This window comes from Sciurus carolinensis, chromosome 1, assembly GCF_902686445.1.
Source record: "Sciurus carolinensis chromosome 1, mSciCar1.2, whole genome shotgun sequence".
Lineage (NCBI taxonomy): Eukaryota > Metazoa > Chordata > Mammalia > Rodentia > Sciuridae > Sciurus > Sciurus carolinensis.
The window spans coordinates 1,039,794-1,061,936 of NC_062213.1; the positions used below are offsets into that span (position 1 = coordinate 1,039,794).

The following is a 22,143-nucleotide window of genomic DNA, read 5'->3' on the forward strand; positions in this document are numbered from 1 at the left end:
TGCCAACCAAGAATCCTACACCCAGCAAAACTAACCTTCAGATTTGAAGATGAAATAAAATCCTTCCACGATAAACAAAAGTTAAAAGAATTTACAAATAGAAAGCCTGCGCTACAGAATATTCTCAACAAAATATTCCATGAGGAGGAAATGAAAAACAACTATGTAGGTCAGCAAAGGGAGGAGCTACCTTAGAGAAAAACCACTCAAAGGAGAAACCAAGTCAAGTTAAAAACCAAAAATAAGCCCAATGACTGGGAAGACAAATCATATCTCAATAATAACCCTGAACATTAATGGCCTAAACTCATCAATCAAAAGACACAGACTGGCAGAATGGATTAAAAAGAAAGACCCAACAATATGCTGCCTGCAAGAGACTCATCTCATAGAAAAAGATATCCACAGACTAAAGGTGAAAGATGGGAAAAAACCTACCACGCACATGGACTCAGTAAAAAAGCGGGGGTTTCCATCCTTATATCAGATAAAGTGGACTTCAAGCCAAAGTTAGTCAGAAGGGATAAAGAAGGCCATTTCATACTGCTTAAGGGAACCATAAATCAGGAAGACATAACGATCATACATATTTATGCCCCAAACAGCAGTGCATCCTATACATCAAAAAAATCCTTCTCAATTCCAGGAATCAAATAGATTACAACACAATAATTCTAGGTGACTTTAACATACCAGTCACCACTGGATAGATCTTCCAAACAAAAACCAAACAAAGAAACCACAGAACTCAATAACATAATCAATAACCTAGACTTAGTAGACATATATAGAATATTCCATCCATCAACAAGCGAATTCACTTTCTTAGCCGCACATGGAACCTTCTCGAAAATAGACCATATGTTATGCTACAAAGTAGCCCTTAGGAAATGCAAAAAAAATAGAGGTACTGCCTTGTTTTCTATCAGATCAAAATGGAATGAAAGTAGAAATCAATGACAAAATAAAAAACAGAAATTACTCCAACACCTGGAGACTAAATAATATGCTACTGAATGAAGCATGGATAAGAGAAAACATCAGGAGACAAAAAAATTCTTAGAGGTAAATGAGAAAAATGGAACAACATATCAAAATCTCTGGGACACTATGAAAGCAGTAGTAAGAGGAAAATTCATTGCATAGAGCGCATTCAAGAAAAGAATGAAAAGTCAACAACTAAATGACCTACATTACAGCTCAAAGCCCTAGAAAAAGAAGAACAGAATAACAGCAAAAGTAGTAGAAGACAGGAAATAATTAAAATCAGAGCTGAAATCAACGAAACTGAAACAAAAGAAACAATTCAAAAAATTGAGCGCTGGGGAGATAGCTCAGCTGGTAGGGTGTTTGCCTCGTAAGCACAAGGCTCTGAGTTCGATCCCCAGTACCACAAAAAAAAAAAAAAAAAAAAATTGACAAAACAAAAAGTTGGTTCTTTGAAAAAGTAAACAAAATAGACAAACCCTTAGCCACACTAACAAAGAGAAGGACAAAGAAAACTCAAATTACTAAAATTCGTGATGAAAAGGAAATAGCACAACAGACACCACTGAGATACATAACAAAATGAGAAGCTACTTTGAAAATCTGTATTCCAACAAAACAGAAACTACCGAAGACAATGACAAATTTCTAGAGACATATGCTCCTCCCAAACTGAACCAGGAGGACATACACAATGTAAACAGATCAATATCAAGAAATGAAATAGAAGAAGCCATTAAAAACTTACCATCCAAGAAAAGCCCAGGACCAGACGGATTCTCAGCCGAGTTCTACAAGACCTTCAAAGAAGAACTCATTCCAATACTTCTCAAAGTATTCCAGGAAATAGAAAAGGAGGGTACCCTACCAAACTCATTCTATGAAGCTAATATCACCCTCATACTCAAACCAGGAAAAGACACATCAAGGAAAGAAAATTTTACACCAATATCCTTGATGAATAGAGATGCAAAGATCCTTAACAAAATGCTGTCAAACCGTATCCAAAAACATATTAAGAAAATTGTGCACCATGATCAAATGGGGTTCATCCCTGGAATGCAAGGATAGTTTAACATCTGTAAATCAATAAACGTAATCCATCATGTCAATAGACTTAAGGATAAGAATCATATGGTTATTTCAATTGATGCAGAAAAAGCGTTAGACAAAATACAACACCCCTTCATGCTCAAAACACTAGAAAAAATAGGGATAGTAGGAACATACCTGAACATTGTAAAGGCTATTTATGCTAAGCCTATGGCCAACATCATTCTTAATGGAGAAAAACTGAAAGCATTCCCTTTAAAAGCAGAAACAAGGCAGGGATGTCCTCTTTCACCACTTCTTTTCAACATTGTCCTCAAAACTCTAGCCAGAGCAATTAGACAGACTAAAGAAGTGAAAGGGATACGAATAGGAAAAGAGGAACTTAAGCTGTCACTATTTGCTGATGACATAATTCTATATTTACAGGAACCAAAAAACTCCTCCAGAAAACTTCTAGACCTCATCAATGAATTCAGCAAAATAGCAGGTTATAAAATCAACATGCATAAATCTAAAGCATTTTTATACACAAGCGATGAAACATCTGAAAGGGAAATGAGGAAAACAACTCCATTTGCAATAGCCTCAAAAAAAAATAAAATACTTGGGAATCAATCTAACCAAAGAGGTAAAAGAGATACTGCCTTTTTTTGAAAACTACAAAACACTGAGGAAAGAAATTGAGGAAGACCTTAGAAGATGGAAAGCTCTCCTGTGTTCTTGGATAGGCAGAATTAATATTGTCAAAATGGCCATACTACCAAAAAGTGCTATACAGATTCAATGCAATTCCAATTAAAATCCCTATGACATTTCTTATGGAAACAGAAAAAGCAATCATGAAATTCATCTGGAAGAACAAAAGACCCAGAATAGCCAAAGCAATCCTGGGTAGGAAGAGTGATGCAGGAAGTATCACTATACCAGATCTTAACTCTACTATAGAGCAATAGTAACAAAAACAGCATAGTACTGGCACCAAAATAGACAGGTAGACCAATGGTACAGGATGGAAGACATGGAGACATATCCACATAAGTACAGTTATCTCACACTAGACAAAGGTGCCAAAAACTTACAATGGAGAAAAGACAGCCTCTTCATCAAATGGTGCTGGGAAAACTGGAAATCCATATGCAGTAAAGTGAAATTAAACCCCTGTCTCTCACCCTGTACAAAACTAAACTCAAAGTGGATCAAGGATCTAGGAATTAGACCTGACACCCTTCACCAAAGAGAAGAAAAAGTAGGCCTGAATCTCCATCATGTAGGCTTAGGACCAGACTTCCTTAACAAGACCCCCAGAGCGCAAGAAATAAAAACAAGAATCAATAAATGGGATAGATTCAAACTAAAAAGTTTTTTCTCAGCACAGGAAACAATGAACAATGTGAAAAGAGAACCTACAGAGTGGGAAAAAATCTTGTCCACACACACCTCAGACAGAGCACTCATCTCAAAGTTTATAAAGGACTTAAAAACTTTACACCCAAAATACAAAGAACCCAATCAATAAATGGGCTAAGGAAATGGGCAGACACTTCACAGAAGAAGATATACAGGTGATCAACAAATACATGAAAAAGTGCTCATCATCCCTGGTAATTAGAGAAATGCAAATTAAAACCACATTAAGATTTCCTCTAACTCCAATTAGAATGGCTATTGTCAAGAACACAAACAATAGTAAGTGTTGGTATGGATATGGAGAAAGAAGCACACTCAGACATTGCTGGTGGAGTTGCAAACCGGTGCAGCCACTCTGGAAAGCAGTATGGAGATTCCTCAGAAAGCTTGGAATGGACCCAGCATTTGACCCAGCTATCCCACTCCTTGGTTTATACCCAAAGGACTTAAAATCTGCATACTACAGTGATGCAGCCACATCAATGTTCACAGCAGCTCAATTCACAATAGTTAGATTGTGGAACCAACCTAAATGTCCTTCAATTGATGAATGGATAAAAAAACTGTGGTATATATACACAATGGAATATTACTCAGTCATAAAGAAGAATAAAATTATGGCATTTGCTGGTAAATGGATGAAGCTGGAAAATATGCTAAGTGAAATAGGCCAAGCCCAAAAAACCAAAGGCTGAATGTTCTCTCTGATAAGTGCATACCAATATATAACAATGGGGGGTAGTGAGGGGAAGAGAAGAATGAAGGAACTTTGGAGGGTGTAGAGGAAAAGGGGGTGGTGGGGTGGGAATGGAAAAACAGTAGAGTGAAACAGACAGTATTACCCTACTTACATGTATGACTACATGAATGGTGTGAATATACATTGTATACAACCATAGAAATGAAAAGTTGTATCCCATTTGTGTACAATGAATCAAAATGTATCTGTAAAAATAAAAAATATTTTAAAAAAAGAAAATAAATTAAATTGAGTGTTATTACCGTCAAAAAAAAAGAAAAAAAATTTTATTACATATAAGTTACCCAGTCTAAGGTATTTTTTCAGAGCAGCCCAAGTAGGCTAGAACAATCATTGCATTCTTGTTTCTCATTAACAAAAACTTGGGAAAATCATGCTCCTGAAAGCCATGTTTCTGAATGCCATGGCTCACCTGGGTCCTAAATTCTAACAGGGGAGCTCCACGATCTGGCCCAGATCCCACCAGGCCCCCAGGTGCCAAGTGAACAGTTCATGTTGGCCTTGGCCTATCTCGACAGCCAGAGGGCAAAAGGCACCTGGCATCCACCCCATGTCTTGAGCACTCACTCTCCATGTAGGACTCTGCCATTTCTGGGTTCTCAGCTTCTACTGCCCAAAGTGCACATGGAGAGCTTCTCCAGCCTGGAATACAAAACACAGGATTTGATCCATAAGCCCCCATAATACAAGTTCATAGGCAATTACTATTTTGTATAAAACACAGTTAAATGAATTTGTCCTGGGGCATATCTCTGCTGCAGTTGGTAAAATTTAAGGAGCCAAATGGACCACGACCACACACCCCCCCACCCCCACCCCCTGCCAGGATCTGGCGGCTCAGGGAAGCATTGGCCCACAGTGTGGCCTCACCATCCTGAGTCCTGGCAGGCAAGGCTGCTCCTCCTCCACCCAAAGCACCCGTCTCTTCACTGAGGAGACAAGTGGACCACACTGTGCCTCAAACGTCCTTGAAGTGCCACTTGTGGAGATGGCCCCTCCAGCACACGCGGCCTCGACCACTTCACCACATGGTCTCATATACACGGCCTATGCCTTGTCTTCCGGAGGTCAGAGACTGCAGGCTCACCTCGGCCTGGCACCCAGCTCCACTCTGACTGTGTGGCCTCTATTCACTGATGAACCCCCTGGTTCCCTTCATCTCCTCCCCTCCAGCATTCTTTCCTCACACACTCCAGGGAAAATAAAGGAAAGATGCCATGATCCACCCCTGGCATCACAAAGGACTGTGCCCACATGGACAGAGGGCAAGGTTAGAAATGGTGTCAATCTTGGGAGTTGCAGGAATTAAAAATAAGTGAGAATTCTAGTTCAGGAAGGCAGGCTGACCCCAAGCATCCACCCCCCACACCAAAACTCCACTGAAATGACAGAAAAGATGCATGTTTTAAAAGGGTAAACCCTTAACAGCAAGGAAACAAGGATGGATGGTTAACAGACCAGAAACTCCCAGGGATCCCTGAAGACAGGCAGGCAGGGTAGCTGCTGTGACAACGGTGGCATCAGCACAGCACTGCCCCTCCCTTCCTGGAAGGCATCTAAAAGGAAAAGGAAAACAGGAAATGAATGCACACATTCCATCTGCAGCACAGCAGGGAGAAGGCAGGAGAACTCCAGCTCTCAAAGGGCAGAACCCAGCAACTGTGAGGCCCAGAGAGACAGGCCCATTCAGAAAGAGGCACTGTTCTCAAGGGGATGGCACAGCTGGCATGAAATCTCAAACCCCAAGTTCCCAGACCTGGACTGAGTCTGCCAGGTGGAGGAGCCAGGGACAGAGGCTTTGCCCTGTGTAAAGCCACAGCTGTTGACCTCCACCATTCGAAAGGTGAACCTAACCACACCTCTAAGGGTGGCCCTCACCCAACTCAAAAAGAAGCAAACGAAGATGGACAGGCACCAGAGGTCACCTGCCCCAGACAGGTGAGTGTGACAGGAACCAACTAGCCCTCCCAGCCAGAACAACTCAAGAACTGGATAAACCACCTGTAATCCCAGCAACGTGGGAGGCTGAGGCAGGAGGATCATGAGTTCAAAGTCAGCCTCAGCTGGCTAGCAAGACCTGAGAAACTTGGTGAGACTCTCTCTCAAAATAAAACACAAAAAAGGCTGGGGCCAGGCATAGTGACACACACCTGTAATTCCAGTGGCTTGGGAGGCTTAGGCAGGAGGATCACGAGTTCAAAGCCAGCCTCAGCAAAAGTGAGGTGCTAAACAACTCAGTAAGACCCTGGCTCTAAATAAAAATTAAATAGGGCTGAGGATGTGGTTCAGTGGTTAAGTGCCCCTAGGCCAAATCCCTAGTACCAAAAAAAGTCCTATAAAAATTGGACAAAATACATGAAACTGTAGTTCTTACAATGGTGGACATCAGAAAATGAAGGTCAGTGAGCCCCAAGGGGTGGGAAATGAGGAAGCCCTTCAACTACCCCAGTGCACTGTGGGGAGAAAGAGCCTCGAGGCCTTGAAGCAGGTCAAAGGATCACAAGCATCCAAGTTGAGAAACAGAACCGAGAGTGTTGATCAATTCCAAACAGCTAGTGTGCAGGCTCCAGTAGCAGGGAGAGTCGCCCAGGGCTATGGTTTGGTAAGTGTCCCCAAAGGCACAGGTGCCAAAGGCTTGGTTGCCAGGGTAAGACTATTGGGAGAGGTGGGACTTTTAGGAGGTGGGGCCCAATGGGAGGTCTTTGGCTTATTGGGGGTATCCAATAATCCCCTTGGACCCTGGCCCCATCCCTTTCCTGGCCGCAGGGTAAACAGTTTTCCTCTGTCACTTACTCCCCACCATGTCTACCTCGTACCCTCACCATACGCTGAAAGCAACAGGTCTGTCTGATCATACACTGGCTAAAATAACCCTTTTGCCTTTATAAGTTAATTATCTCAGGTACTTTGTTACAGTGATGGAAAGCAGACTAACACACCCAGAGAGAACTCTGGAGACCTGCAGAGGGTCTTCCAGGCACTCAGTGAATTGTTATCAATGCTGGGTTGGCAGAAATAATGTCTCCAAAGATACCCATTTCCTAACACTCAGAATATGTGAACATTTTCATTATATGGGAAAGGGATTTAGCAGACGAGATTAAGGGTATATACATAGAGATGAGATTACTGTGGATTATCAGGGTGAGAGCAACCAAGACACAAATCCTTTAAAGCAGAAAATTTTGCAAGGAATGGTAGCACCTACCTGTAATCCCAGCTATTCAGGAGGCTGAGGTAGGAGATGTGCAAATTTAAGATCGGCCTAGACAACTTAGTGAGGCCTTAAAAAAAAAAAAAAAAATTAAAAGGCCTGGGGATATAACTCAATGACTGTAATTACCTAGTATGTGCAAGGCCCTAGATTCAATCCTCCATACTACCCCCTCCCTCCAAAGAAACCAAGAAAACTGTCCTGCTGAGTTGGGAAGACATAAAAGAAGGCGAAAAGAAATTCAAAGCATGAGAAACACTCAACCCACCATTGACGAATTTGAAGATGCAGGAAGGTGGCTTTGACACAAGAAATGGAGGTGGCCTACAAAAGCCCTCAGCTCATAGCTGGAAAGAAAACAGGGACTTCAGTCCTAAAAATACAAAGAAACAAATTTTGTGAACAACCTGAAAGTAGGAAACAGATCCTTTCCAGAGTCACCAAAAAGGAACACAGCCCTACCTAGATCTGGATGTTCCCCAGTGAGACCCATGTCAGATTTCTGACTTCAAGCAATTTAAGGTGATGAATCTGTGTAATAACATTAAGTCTGTGATAATTTGTTACAGCAACATTAGAAAACTAATACAAGTGCTACCAGTAGAAAAAGGAACGGAAACTTGGGGGAAAACCACCCAAAGGGATTAGCAGAAACAATATCTGGAGCTTACAAAGGGTCAGGAATGTGCTGCTCCCAGACCAGAGAGGAAAGCACAGAACTCACCAGATATTGGGCAGAGTGCTACGGAGGGGCTTTACCTCAGTAATGAAATAAAACTCTCACTAAACTCTATGTTGCTCAGTCTCATCAAACAAAGGTAAAAGCAAGCCCTGAATGGACTAAACTGTACCCAAGAAACTTAGCCACATCCTAGCATGAAATTCAAGGGTGATACAGGATGCAAAAATATCCAGAGCCAACAAGGTTAAATGCAATGGCTGGCTCCAAGGTTGCCAGGAGGGTTGATGTAGCATACAAAAGGCCCTGAGTTCAACACCCCACACGAAAGAAAGGCGGGGGAGGGGAAGGAAAGAAAGGAAGGAGGAAGGGAGGGAGAAAGCAGAGAAGCAGGAAGACATGACCCATAATGAGGATGAATGGATCAATACAAACTGACCTGTACATGACACAAAAGAAAAAATTAGCAGACAAGGTCATGTAGAGAGTCACTATACTGGATGTTTCATATTCAAGAAACTACAGGAAAGGCTGAAGTGTTACAAAGAGGTCAAGTGTAAAAGGATGGAAAAGTAGAAACAAGCCAGAAAGATGGGTGACCAGACTGGCAGGTTTCAAAAACACGACAATTCTGAACATGTGTGTACATAACACAGAGCTTCAAACTACACAGAGCACAGCTAATACAACTGCAAGGAAAAACAGACAGATCTAAGCTACAGATTCAAACATCCCTTTCTCCAGGGCAGATAGAACAAGTGGAGAAAATCAGTAAGAAGACAGAGATGTGAATGGACCACACTGCTAATCAACTTGACCTAAGCACGTTTACTGAATGCTCCATTCACTAACATTAGGATACATGTTATTTCTAATACACGACCACATTCTTGGCAATAAAACAAATCTTATACATGTCAAAAATTCAAGACATACAAAGTATGTTCTCTGACCACAATGGAATTAAATAAATCAATAAGAGAAAGATAACTGAGAAAGTTTCAAGTATTTAGAAACTACTCACTATGCTTTGAAATAATGCAGAGTTCCAAAAGGAATACAAAATGAAATTACAAGGTGGGCAGGGTGGCACACAACTGCAATCCCAGTAACTTGTGTGGCTGAGATAGGAGGGTCATAAATTCTAGCCCAGCCAGGGCAACCCATAAGACCCTGTCTCAAAACAAAGAACAAAAAGGGCTGGGGATGTGGGTTAATGGCAAAACACCCCTGGTTTAATTCCCAAAACAAAACAAACAAAAAGTTATAAAAAAGCTGTACTGAAATTTGTGGGAGCTTATAGCACAAATCTATATTAATAAAGAATGACTTCAAAGGCATCCTTGAGAAACGAGACCCCCAAATGAAGCAAAAGTAAGGAAAAAAGTATCAGCATACAAATCAAAGAAATAAAAATAGAATAGAAAAAAAAATGATACCAAGGCCTAATTTGTGAGAAGATAAATAAATTTGATAAACTTTAGCCTGACTGCTCAGGAAAAAAGAAGAAACAAATTACTGATATCAGGAATGAGAGAGTAGACATCACCACAGATTCTACAGATACTAAAAGGATAATTACATATTCTGAACAACTCTATGGCAGGAAAAGTCAACAACTTAAAAAAAAGTTCATTAAAAGATATGAACTACCAAAGCTCACTCAAGAAGGGAGAGAATCAGTGCACACCTACAGACCCAGCTACTCGAGATTCAGCAAGGTCACTTGAGACCAGCCTGGGCAACAGAGCAAGACTGCACCTCAAGACAAATAAATAAACACATAATAATAGTCCAGAAAAAAACAGTAGTAAGGAAGACAAAAGTATTCTATGATAAGGTGGGATTTTAATCGTAAAGACAGATTAGTCAATAAATAGTACTGAAGCAGTTAGTTGTGCACTTAGTCTAAAAAAACTAAATCTTCCCTACATTTTTCCTTACTTCAAAGTAAGTTCCAGATGGATGCAAGAGTTAAATGTAAAAATGAAACTATAAGAATCCTAGTAGAAAATACAGGTAAATACTCAATAGCACTGGAGTTGGAACAGACTTTCTAAGCCAGACACAAAAAACCCAGACGCCATTATGAACATTGTTCTCCTTGACCATACAAAATTTTAAAATTTCAAAGTCAGGCACAGTGGTCTGCACCTACAGTCCCAGGTACTTGGGAAGCTGAGGTAGGAGGATCATTTGCACCCAGGAGTTCAAAGCAACATGAGATCTTTCTTTTTTTTTTTTTTTTTTTCCTGTGCTGGTAAATGAACCCAGGAACTCAAACATGCTAAACAAGCAAGTGCTCTACCACTGAGCCACACTCCCCACCCCTTTAGAAAAATCAAACTTCTGAATGTGTATACAAGCACACACACACATAACCATATCCTACACCTGCCTCAACCATACACCTAGTTCCACAGTCCTACACTCGCCCCCTCCAATCACCAGTGAAACATAAATGAGAGACAATGCAGAACAGCAAAAGCAAAAGCAGAATTTGGCCCAGTGCACACACCTGGAATTCCAGTGACATGGGAGACTGAGGCAGAAGGGTCATAAGTTCAAGGCTAGCCTGGGCAACTGAATGAAACCGTGACTCAAAATAAAAAATAAAAAGGGCTGAGGGTGTAGCTCAGTGGTAGAGCCTCCCTGGGTCCAATCCCCAGTACCACAGGAAAAATAAAAAGGCAAAAATAGACAACAAGATTACATAAACCCAAAGGAAACAATGAGTGGAGAGACAACCTACGGAATAGGAGAAAATATCTGCATCTGATAAGAGGTTACTATCCAAAATACATAACAAACCTAACAGTGAGCAAAGGACCTGAATAGACATTTCTCAGAAGAAAACAAGCAATCAGCCAACAAGTACATGAAAAGAATGCTCAGTGTCCCTAATCATCAAGAGTATAAATCCAGGGCTAGGGATGTAGCTCAGTTGGTAGAGTGCTTGCCTCGCAAGCACAGGCCCTGGGTTCAATCCCCAGCACTGGGGGAAAAAAAAAATACAACTCCAAGCACCAAGAGCAACCCCACCCTGCAAAGGTGCACAGCGTCCACGGCTCCTTGTCCCAGCTTGCCACCGGCCAAGGTTTCACCAGTACGCCACAATGGAACATGCCACAGAGACCACAAAACTGCCAGGATACAGGCTACTTGAAGAAGGAGGACCTGAGAGTACTAGGAGAAAAGGATCTCCCTACCATTACTGGAAAATCAAAAAGACTTCTGGTTGTGGACAAAATAACGATGGCCTAGTCCACATCAAGACAACAAGGGGGCCCACGCTGCTGCCCAAAGGTCTCCTCTGGGAGGCAGGGCGCAACTGCCCCTGAGGCCTCTGCACAGATGCCTGGAGCTCTTTTCCCAGGTGCTGCTGCTGCCGGCACCACTGCCACGGCCCAGACCAGAGGTTTTCTCCTGGGCGCAGCTGCCTCTGACACCACTGCCGCAGGTGCCAGGAGGCCTATTCCCGGGTGCTGCTGCCTCGGATGCCAGCTGCCATCTAAACTGCTGCCACCGCTGCTCCTACCACTGACACCACTGACGCCAAAGCCATGCCACTCCTGCAGGTCGCCTGCAGCGATGCCACCACCACTGCTGCCGCAGTCCCCCACCTGCTGCCGATGTCACCGACATCTGCAGCAGCTGCTGACCCCCTGCCTGCTGCCAACGACTCCTGCTACTGCCACTTCCACCACTGCCCAGAGGGCTGCTGCCAGGGAGACTCCAGGTCTGGTTGCACAAGGCCACATCCATTTTGAGAGCCTGGGGTTTGCTAGGGGTGCCAGTGGGTTTGCTGCGACTGCCATCTTGGGGCACAGCCACCCCTCTCTGGGGACACTGGCCAGGACCTGGAGGTTCAGTGTCAGGGTGCCTGTGGGTTTCGCTGCCCCTGGGGTCTTCCTTCTGGGAGTGCAGTTGCGCCATCTGGTTACCACTGTCTCTCAGGATTGCTCATCCCTGGTGGGCTCTCTCCAAGTTCCAGTGGCACTGAGATCTTGGGCTTGCAACGTGGCCAACCCAGGGCTTCTGAGGCCCAGCTGGTGAGACAGTGACTGGGTCTGCCAGGGCCTGTCTGGGCCAGGCGGTCTTGTGGGAAGTCAGAGGCAGGCTGAGAGGCTTTCAGATGCTGGCAGGGACAGTCGTTCAATTTTCCACGGAGATTTATTTTGTTTTCATTTTTTCTTCTCTGGCACCTCTCTCCACCATATTGGAGCAGGGTGCTTTCTGTGGATCAGTTTGTTGAAGACAGTAGTATGTGCATGGTGTTTTGCAGTTCTGCTCTATATCCTGTACATTCTTATATTTTTAATTTTTTCTTCTCTTTATACATATTCTTCCTCTCTCTTGTCTGTCTTCCTAGATTCCCTTTATATTTTTTCTCCACCTAATGGCCAATCTATGTTGGCTCCTCTCCCACTCTTCCTGTGGATTTTTGCTTCTGGCCTTTCTTTTTCTCCCTTATGAACACCATGTCCTGCACTGTTTCTTTCTTTGTCCACTATCTGAGATTGTAAATCCATTTGGCAAATTTTCTGTTTTTTTGTGGACAGGGATTGAACTCATCATTACTGTTTACAGCGAGAGGGTACTGGATGCCTTCTGGGAGCTATTAGACTTGAGGCTGTATATTGTCTGCCCTGGGTGTTGTTGATATTGTTCTCCCTCTTAAAGGCAGGATACTGGAAATCTTCAGTGATGATATAGGTCCAGTGATGATATAGGGTAGAATCTGTGTTGCCTAGATCCATACACTACATGAGAAAACATGAGAAAGCAACATGAAAAAACAAGGGAACAAAATGCCACCAACAAACCAAGATGCCCTGATAAGAGAAGCCACTGACAACACAACTGAAGAAATTCCAAGAAGGAGTTTAGAATGTACACAGTTAATCTGATCTGTGAAGTAAAGAATTGAATAAAAAGTGAAATCAAAGAGAAAATACAGGAAGTGAAAGATCACTTCAATAGAGTTAGAGATTATGAAAAAATCAAGCAGAAATCCTCAAAATGAAGGAATCAATAAATCAAATTATAAATTCAATGGAAAGCATCACCAACAGACTAGACCATTTGGAAGAAAGAACCTCAGACAATATTTAATATTGAAAATAAAGATCTAGAATAGCCAAAGCAATCCTGGGCAGGAAGAGTGATGCAGGAGGTACCACAATACCAGACCTTAAACTCTACTATAGAGCAACAGTAACAAAAACAGCATAGTACTGGCACCAAAATAGACAGGTAGACCAATGGTACAGGATAGAATACAAGGAGACATACCCACATAAGTACAGTTATCTCACACTAGACAAAGTTGCCAAAAACTTACAATGGAGAAAAGACAGCCTCTTCATCAAATGGTGCTGGGAAAACTGGAAATCCATATGCAGTAAAGTGAAATTAAACCCCTGTCTCTCACCCTGTACAAAACTAAACTCAAAGTGGATCAAGGATCTAGGAATTAGACCTGACACCCTTCACCAAAGAGAAGAAAAAGTAGGCCTGAATCTCCATCATGTAGGCTTAGGACCAGACTTCCTTAACAAGACCCCCAGAGCGCAAGAAATAAAAACAAGAATCAATAAATGGGATAGATTCAAACTAAAAAGTTTTTTCTCAGCACAGGAAACAATGAACAATGTGAAAAGAGAACCTACAGAGTGGGAAAAAATCTTGTCCACACACACCTCAGACAGAGCACTCATCTCAAAGTTTATAAAGGACTTAAAAAACTTTACACCCAAAATACAAAGAACCCAATCAATAAATGGGCTAAGGAAATGGGCAGACACTTCACAGAAGAAGATATACAGGTGATCAACAAATACATGAAAAAGTGCTCATCATCCCTGGTAATTAGAGAAATGCAAATTAAAACCACATTAAGATTTCCTCTAACTCCAATTAGAATGGCTATTGTCAAGAACACAAACAATAGTAAGTGTTGGTATGGATATGGAGAAAGAAGCACACTCAGACATTGCTGGTGGAGTTGCAAACCGGTGCAGCCACTCTGGAAAGCAGTATGGAGATTCCTCAGAAAGCTTGGAATGGACCCAGCATTTGACCCAGCTATCCCACTCCTTGGTTTATACCCAAAGGACTTAAAATCTGCATACTACAGTGATGCAGCCACATCAATGTTCACAGCAGCTCAATTCACAATAGTTAGATTGTGGAACCAACTGAGATGCCCTTTAATAGGTGAGTGGATAAAGAAACTGTGGTATATATACACAATGGAATATTACTCAGTCATAAAGAAGAATAAAATTATGGCATTTGCTGGTAAATGGATGAAGTTGGAAAATATCATGCTAAGTGAAATAGACCAAGCCCAAAAAACCAAAGGATGAATGTTTTCTGATAAATGGATGATGATATATAGCGAGGGGGGGTTGCTGGGGGTGTGTGAAGAGAAGAATGAAGGAACTTTGGATGGTATAGAGGAAAATGGAGTGGGAGGGGGTGGGGGATGGAAAGATAGTAGAATGAGATAGACAGTATTATCCTATGTATAAAACATGAATGGTATGAATCTACATTGTGTACAACCACAGAAATGAAAAGTTGTACCCCATTTGTATAAAATGAATCATAATGCAGTCTGTAAAAATAAGAAAAAAATTTTTCTTTTTCTTTTCTTTTTTTTTTTTTTTTTTTTGGTGCTGGGGATCAAACCCAGGGCCTTGTGCTTACAAGGCAAGCACTCTACCGACTGAGCTATCTCCCCAGACCCAAGAAAGAAAATTTTATTAAAAAAAAAAAGAATCGGGCTGGGGTTGTGGCTCAGTGGCAGAGCACTTGCCTAGCATGTGTGAGGCACTGGGTTCAATTCTCAGCACCATATAATAATAATAAATAAATAATATAAAGGTCCATTGCCAACTTAAAAAAAAATCAATAAATAGGATGGACTCAAACTAAAAAGCGTCTTTTCAGCAAAAGATATAATCAACAATGTGAAGAGAGTGCCCACAGGTTAGGAGAAAATCTTTATCACATGCACCTCAGATAAAGCATTAATCTCTAGAATATATAAAGAACTCAAAAAAACTTAACCCAAAAAAAAAAAACCCAATCAATAAATGGGCTAAGGAACTGAACAGACACTTCACAGAAGAAATATAATCAATCAACAAATACATGAAAAAATGTTCAACATCTTTAGCAATTAGAGAAATGCAAATCACAACTACTCTAAGATTTCATCTCATTCCAATCAGAATGGCAATTATCAAGAATACAAGCAGGGGGCTGGGGAGATAGCTCAGTTGGTAGAGTACTTGCCTTGTAAGCACAAGGCCCTAGGTTCGATCCCCAGCACCCCCCCATCAAAAAAAAAAAAAAAAAAAAAAAAAAAAAAGAATACAAGCAATAATAAATGTTGGCAAGGATGTGGGGGGAAAGGTACACTCATACATTGCTGGTGGGACTGCAAATTGGTGCAACCATTATGGAAAGCAGTGTGGAGATTCCTAAGAAAACTTAGAATGGACCCACCACTTGACCCAGCTAACCCATTCCTTGGTTTATACCCAAAGGACTTAAAATCGACATACTACAATGACACAGCCACATCAATGTTTACAGCAGCTCAATTCACAAAAGATAAACTAAGAAACCAACCTAGATGCCCTTCAACAGATAAATGGATAAAGAAAATGTGGTGTGTGTATACACACACACACACACACACACACACACATGATGGAATATTACTCAGCTTTAAAGAATGAAATTCTGGCATTTGCTGGTAAATGGACGGAGTTAGAGAATATCACGCTAAATGAAATAAGACAAACTCAAAAACAACCAAAGGTCAAATGTATTCTCTGATATGCTAATTCACAATAAGCTGCGGGGGATAGGGAAGAATAGAGCTACTTTATATTAGGTAAAGGGGAATGAAGGGAGGGGAAAGGGTATGGGGGAAGGAATGGTAGTATGGTGAAACAGACATTATTATTCCATATACACATATGAGTACATGATCGATGTGATCCTGCAATATGTATAATCAGAAAAATGAAGAGAGATTATACTTTATTTATGTATGATCTATCAAAATGTATAAATGCTTTCTACTACCATATACAACTAATTAGAACAAATAAAATAAAAATAAAAATAAATAAATAAATAAAATAAGCAACTTCACAAATGACCTCTTAGAGAAACTGCTCCTAGCAGTCCACTGCTCCTATTATGCAGAACCTCACCAGCCTGGAATTCTTTGAATTGGATATGAGGCCATGGGCTGCTTTATTTCTAAATTGAGAGTGTACAGAAGCCAGTGTTACCAGAGGCAATCTATAAAGTCTTAGTCCTATCCAGAGCATACTTTCAAAATGACCTATTCAGAAAGCTAATGTTCCCTGTAGCACAGAGAACACAGAAAATAATGAACCAAAGCCCCCATAAAACATTTTGATAAATACCTGGTTGAATAGGTCACTTCACCAGGATTAATCTTATCTGGATCCAGTGTTCCTGAAAAGTTAGCTGTACTGCCCATGGCCGGCAACCAACCCATGAGAAACTTCAACCACTGAACACGAAAGGCCATTCACCCACAGATCAACCTGCAGCAGAACATTCCCATCTCCAAAACAGGATGGGTTTGGCCTTTGTTCTGCTGGGAAAATTCTAAAAGATTCTATACCAGTAACCTCCTTGCTACAACCCATCACTGGCCAAAGCTGCCCAGTTCACTTCCAATTGAAGTCACTTCACAGAGGCTGGGAAAACTTTCTCACATATGGTTATATATTGAGTATAGATTTGCTGACTTGAAACATCTATTTAAAGTCATCAATCAAAATCCAAAGACCAAATGTCCTCCCTGATATGCAGATGCTAACACACAATAGGGGGTGTGGGAGAATAGAAGTTCACTGGATTAGACAAAGGGGAAAGAAGGGAAGGGAGGGAGGGGAACGGAAAGACAGTGGAATGAATCAGACATGAACACAGGACCCGTGTACCACACCACGTACAACCACAAGAATGGGAAGTGATACTCCATGTATGTGTTATATTTCAAAATGCACTACTGTCATGTACATTTAGAAAGAATTTTAAAAGCCTGAAAAATTTTTTTAAAAAGACAGCAAAGTGGGCTTTCCAGAGTTTCTCTTCCCAAAGCACTGGCCTCAGTGCAACGACCATGGTGCAGAGACCGTGAATCAGAAGGGAAAGCAGAGGGAGAAACAGCACCACTGCTCCCAGCCTGGAGAGTGCTTGCCAGAGGGGCACTCAGGGAATCTGCTCAGCTTCCCCTCCTGCACAGACTTCAGAGCTGATCAGGGCCAGCAGAAGACACCTAAACAAAAGCTAACTCCACTTGAGGAGTAGAGAAAGAAAAGCCAATTAAAGGCCAGGTAAGTTTTTGATTGCTATGTTATTTGCATTCTCTTGCTCTCAATAAGTAAAATCCTTTTTAAAGTGGGCAGGGGAGGCCACCATGAATTATCACCTCACACCTTTTAAAACGGCTATAATCGAAGAGCTGAAAGATAACAAATGTCGGTGAAAATGTTGAGAAAAGGGAATCCATATGTACTGCTGGTGGGAATGTAAATTTGATACAGCCAATATACAAAACAGCAAGAAGGATCCTCTAAAAATAAAGAGAACTACCTCATAATCCAGCAATACCACTACTGAGCACCGACCCAAGGAAATAAATCATCACATCAAAGGGCCATCTGCACTCCCAGGGTCACCACTACACAGGACTCACAGCCAGGACATGGGATCAACCAGTTTCCAATGATGGGTGAATGGACAAAGAAAATGTGGTAAAGTGAAGTGAGCCAGTTTCAGAAGAACAAACGCTCCATGATCTCATATGTAGGGCTATAAAGACTGAACTCATGGAAGCAGAGAATAGAGTGGAGGTTAAAGGAGATGGGGGATTAGGAACAAGTTAATTAAAGGGTACAATGTTTCAATTAGACTGGAGAAATAGGTTCAACAGATCTATTATAGAACATGGTTTCTATAGCTAATAACAATGTATGGCAACTTGAAAATTACTGAGAACAGATTTTAAGAGTTCTCACCACAAATAAATAGGTGAGGTAATATATATCTCAGCTTGACTTGGCCATTCCAAAATGTATACCTATTTCAAAACATCATATTGTATATCATAATTACATAAATTTTTATTTGTAAAGAAAAAAAAGGGCTGGGGAGATAGCTCAGTCGGTAGAGTGCTTGCCTTGCAAGCACAGGCCCTGGGTTCAATCCCCAGCACCACAAAAAAAAAAAAAAAAAAAAAGACCAGATGGGCACAGTGGCACACCTGTAATCCCTGTAATCCCAGTGGTTTGGGAGGCTGAGGCAGGAGGTTCACAAGCTCAAAGTTAGCTTCAGCAATTCAACAACGCCCTGAGCAACTTAGAGAGACCCTTTAAATAAAAGATAAAGAAGGCTGGGGATATGGCTCAGTGGTTAAGTGCCCGTGGGTTCAATCCCTGGTAACAAACAAAGACAAGGGTGTAGAAGTTGGGGAGAGAGGGAGGAGGTGCTGTGGAATGATTCTAGTCGAAGTATATAGTTATATTGTGTGCACATACAAATATGTAACCACAAATCCCATCAATATGTACGACTATAATGCACTAATAAAAAATATGGAAAGAAAAAAGACAATGCAGGACAAATCATTCACAATACACATGACAAGACTAATTTGCCTGTGGGCTGAAGTTGTGGCTCAGTGGTAGAGTGCTTGCCTAGCATGTGTTAGGCACTGGGTTCAATTCTCAGCACCATATATAAATAAAATAAAGGTCCACTGACAATTAAAAATATATTTTTTTTTAAAAACTAATTTGACTATAACACCCAAAGGAGCTTCTGCGTCACTAAGACAAACAAGAAAAAGGGCAAAGAACATATAGGATTTCCTAGGAGAGACAGCCCACAGATAAATGGGGGCTGTGCTGATCACGCCTTCAGCCCAGCAGATACATTCTGCCCTTTCCAGAGCTGATGGACAGTATGATACCATGGTTAGCTGAGGACTCAGTGCTATAGCCAGACACCTTGTGGGATTGTTGCACAGCCATCAGCATGCACAGAATCTCCCTGGGTCCCTTCTGCCAACTGCAAGTGCTGACCACACTCTGACTTGGAAGAAGTTAGGCATGTGCTAGGTTCCAAGAGCACTGGACAACATGAGGACAAGGATGCTGGGTGCTAGTACCCATGGCAGGGCCAGAGGAAAGGCCACTACAAGCCAGACGGCCCAGCACTTTTTCACATCTCTCAACAGACACCTTCACATTAGTGCACAGATGTTAAGAAATGTACACAGATGTTAAGAAAAACAACCAGATGCCTACCATGGATATGGGTAAATTTAAAAAATAAAACTATGGAAGGAGGTGGTAGGGAGGTTGGGTTGATGGGGCCTTTCCTCCCTACACAGTGTGCACACTTATATGAATGAAGAAACTGCATCCTCTTGGTTCTACATTTAGTAAATGACCACCAGGCACTGTCTGAGGCCCACAAGTCCTTGTGTGAGGGCTCTCTTTGCCACAAAAAGAACTCAAAGGAACCAGGTACAGTGGCACAAACCTATAATCCCAGCAATTTGGGAGGTTGAGGCAGGAGGATCACAAGTTCAAAGTCAGCATCAGCAACTTAGCAAGACTGTCTCAAAATAAAAAATGAAAAGCTCAGTGGTAGAGTTCTCCTGGGTTCAATCCCCAGTACTTCAAAAAAAGAAAAAAAAGACTCGTAAGTATTACGGCTGCTGTGTGTGTGGTGTAGGCACAACAGAGGTACTACATCACCTGCAAGATGAGTCAGCCTGGAGGGTCAAACATAGGTGGGGAGGTCACAGACTGCCCTAGTCTGACATGGAGTCCAAGGGCCCTTTTCCCCTAGCACAGAGGCCAGAGAAGAGTCAACTTCCAGAGTCACCAACACAAACTTGGGCCAGGTGATACCACCCAGCATTCACTGCTCACCACCCCCTGAGAACACAATTTCTCAACATAATCCATGTGGAGCTATATCAGTGGTTTCACACAAACTCCCAAAGCAAGGGAGCCCTCTAGCTCAGTGAAGAAAGCATGATTCTCATGATTTATCAATCATTATTCTCTGAGCACTGCCCAGGAGCTTACAAGAGCTATGAGAGCCTTGTCTGGTGCTTCTTCCCAAGAGAATCACACTGTGTGCACTGCACTGGCTTAAACTCAAAACAACTTAGTTCACAGAAAGAGGTTCCAAGACGTGGGGTTGCTGATCACAGGAGCAACTTTGCCTCTCACCTGGGCCTCTGTGGACCCTAGAGAAAAAAAGCAAGCACAGACATCTACCTCTCCCAGTACACACCAATGGCTGTAAACCTGAGCAAGCATATGCCCCACAGGTTCCACCTCTGACCCCCTGGTGTTCCACAGGATAGCAGAAATCAAACCAGGGGGAGAGAGAAGTAGCAAGATGCAGGTCTGAAAAGCCACAGCAGCCAGGACATTTATTTCAAGATAACAGAAACAATTCAACCATAGGTCATTCCTCACTCCCACCTGAGACCAAGTTCACCTTGGTCTTATCTGAGAGGCCTGGAATGAAGATCAGCAGACAGCAGCATCCTCAGGCCTACAGGGTGTGGAGACTGTACAGTCAACCAAGTCATAATCATACCATGAAAATACCTCACAACCAATGATTCCCAGAGGGGAATCCAGCTTCGCCTCTCCCAGGACGACATGCCTACTCAGGGTCTCCATCCAGATGGTCATGGCTACTCAAGCCCAACAGCTCTAAGACTCAACCCACCATCTTCACCCCTGACCTCCCACACTTCCCAACCCATCTGCTTCTTTCCTGAGTTATCACCACTCAACCATCTGGGTCAGAAATCAGTACTAACAGCCCCTCTTCCTCTATCTCCTCCCCACACCACCTCCACTCCTACCATCTCCTTCCAAAGGGGTCCCTGCCTCCCTCACTAGCTCCTCAAAACTGCCCATCACCGCAACAGCTGCTCCAGTTCATATCCCCAGGCTGGGCTGCTCCCCTGCCAGGCCCTCCTTCCTTCACCCACTGAGTCTGACCTCACTCCACTAGTGTTTATGGCTCTGTCCAATCCCCAGCCTCAGCTGGCAAAGGGGACCTCTGTAGGATGTGCAGAAATGAGCCCTGCACTGCGGCTGTACCGACTCTGCAGGAAACAGGAACCCAAAATCCGCGGGGCAGTTCTAGCTAAGCACCACCCAGCTCCAGCCTTGCTTGAGAGCTGAACTTCCAGCTCGTGACCTACACCGTGGGACCATTCGTCCCGCCTGACTCTGGACAAATCCCTTCCCTGCTCTAGAAGGCCTCCGCTCGCCAAACACTAAAAGCCTGTGGCCCCAAAGCGCTAAGGACACCAGGGTTTAGGCCTGGCTTCAGCGGCCTGAGAGGAAAGGACACCGCCCCCGGGCGACCCCTCAGTAGGCCGCAGGAACGTGGACTCCTCGCTCCCCACCCCAGAAAGTAGGGACAAGGGCCGGGGGCCACCGTGCTCCCAGCAGGGGCAGGCGGCGACCAACGAGTTAAGGTCCCCAGGGGCCGGCGAGTTCCGGGAGGGACTTGGACGCGACCGCGCGCCACCCAAGGGCAGGACAAGGACCGGGGAGGAACTGAGTCGCAAGCGCCCAGGTCTCTTCCGGGAGCGAGCAGCCAAGCCGGCTCCGCAGGGCCGTGGGCGCTCCCGAGCCGGGGGAGAGGGCGGGCCCGGGCCGAGCCGCCGTGGACCTCCCGGCGCCCGGCGCTGACCTTGGGGTGGCGCCCCAACTCGACTTCCCACGCGGCGAGGCAGAAGGGACGACCTCCAGGCTCCCCCGCTCAGACACCCCGAGGGTCGCTTCCCCGAGGCACGTCCGCCCGCTGTTCACCTGAGGAGGAGCCGCAGCCGCAGTCGCCCAGACCCGGCACCGCCCTCCAGCCCCGCGGCCCGGCGTGGGCGGAGCCGCGCTCCGAACCCGCCCCACAGCCCGCCGGCCAACCGCGTCCCTG

General features: G+C 43.3%; 1 protein-coding gene across 14 annotated transcripts in view; it reads right to left on the bottom strand.

The window, feature by feature from the left end:
- The window catches only part of Mroh1 (maestro heat like repeat family member 1), a 91,279-nt gene extending 69,203 nt beyond the window's left edge, over positions 1–22,076 (bottom strand). For 8 of the 14 annotated variants that reach the window (XR_007107647.1, XR_007107648.1, XR_007107649.1 and 5 more), the window contains exons 1-5: positions 21,904–22,041; positions 7,690–7,794; positions 7,416–7,491; positions 5,666–5,763; positions 4,775–4,849 (exon numbers count right to left, since the gene is read on the bottom strand). Coding sequence is in view for 11 of the 14 variants with exons in the window: in XM_047543987.1 (XP_047399943.1) it covers positions 4,775–4,796 (22 nt within the window). In the remaining 3 variants the exon portion in view is untranslated. Of the gene's footprint in view, positions 1–4,774; positions 4,850–5,665; positions 5,764–7,415; positions 7,492–7,689; positions 7,795–21,903 lie in introns of all 14 variants that reach the window. The other 6 variants (XM_047543906.1, XM_047543915.1, XM_047543921.1 and 3 more) reach the window with 6 other exon arrangements.
- Positions 22,077–22,143: the final 67 nt, after the last annotated feature.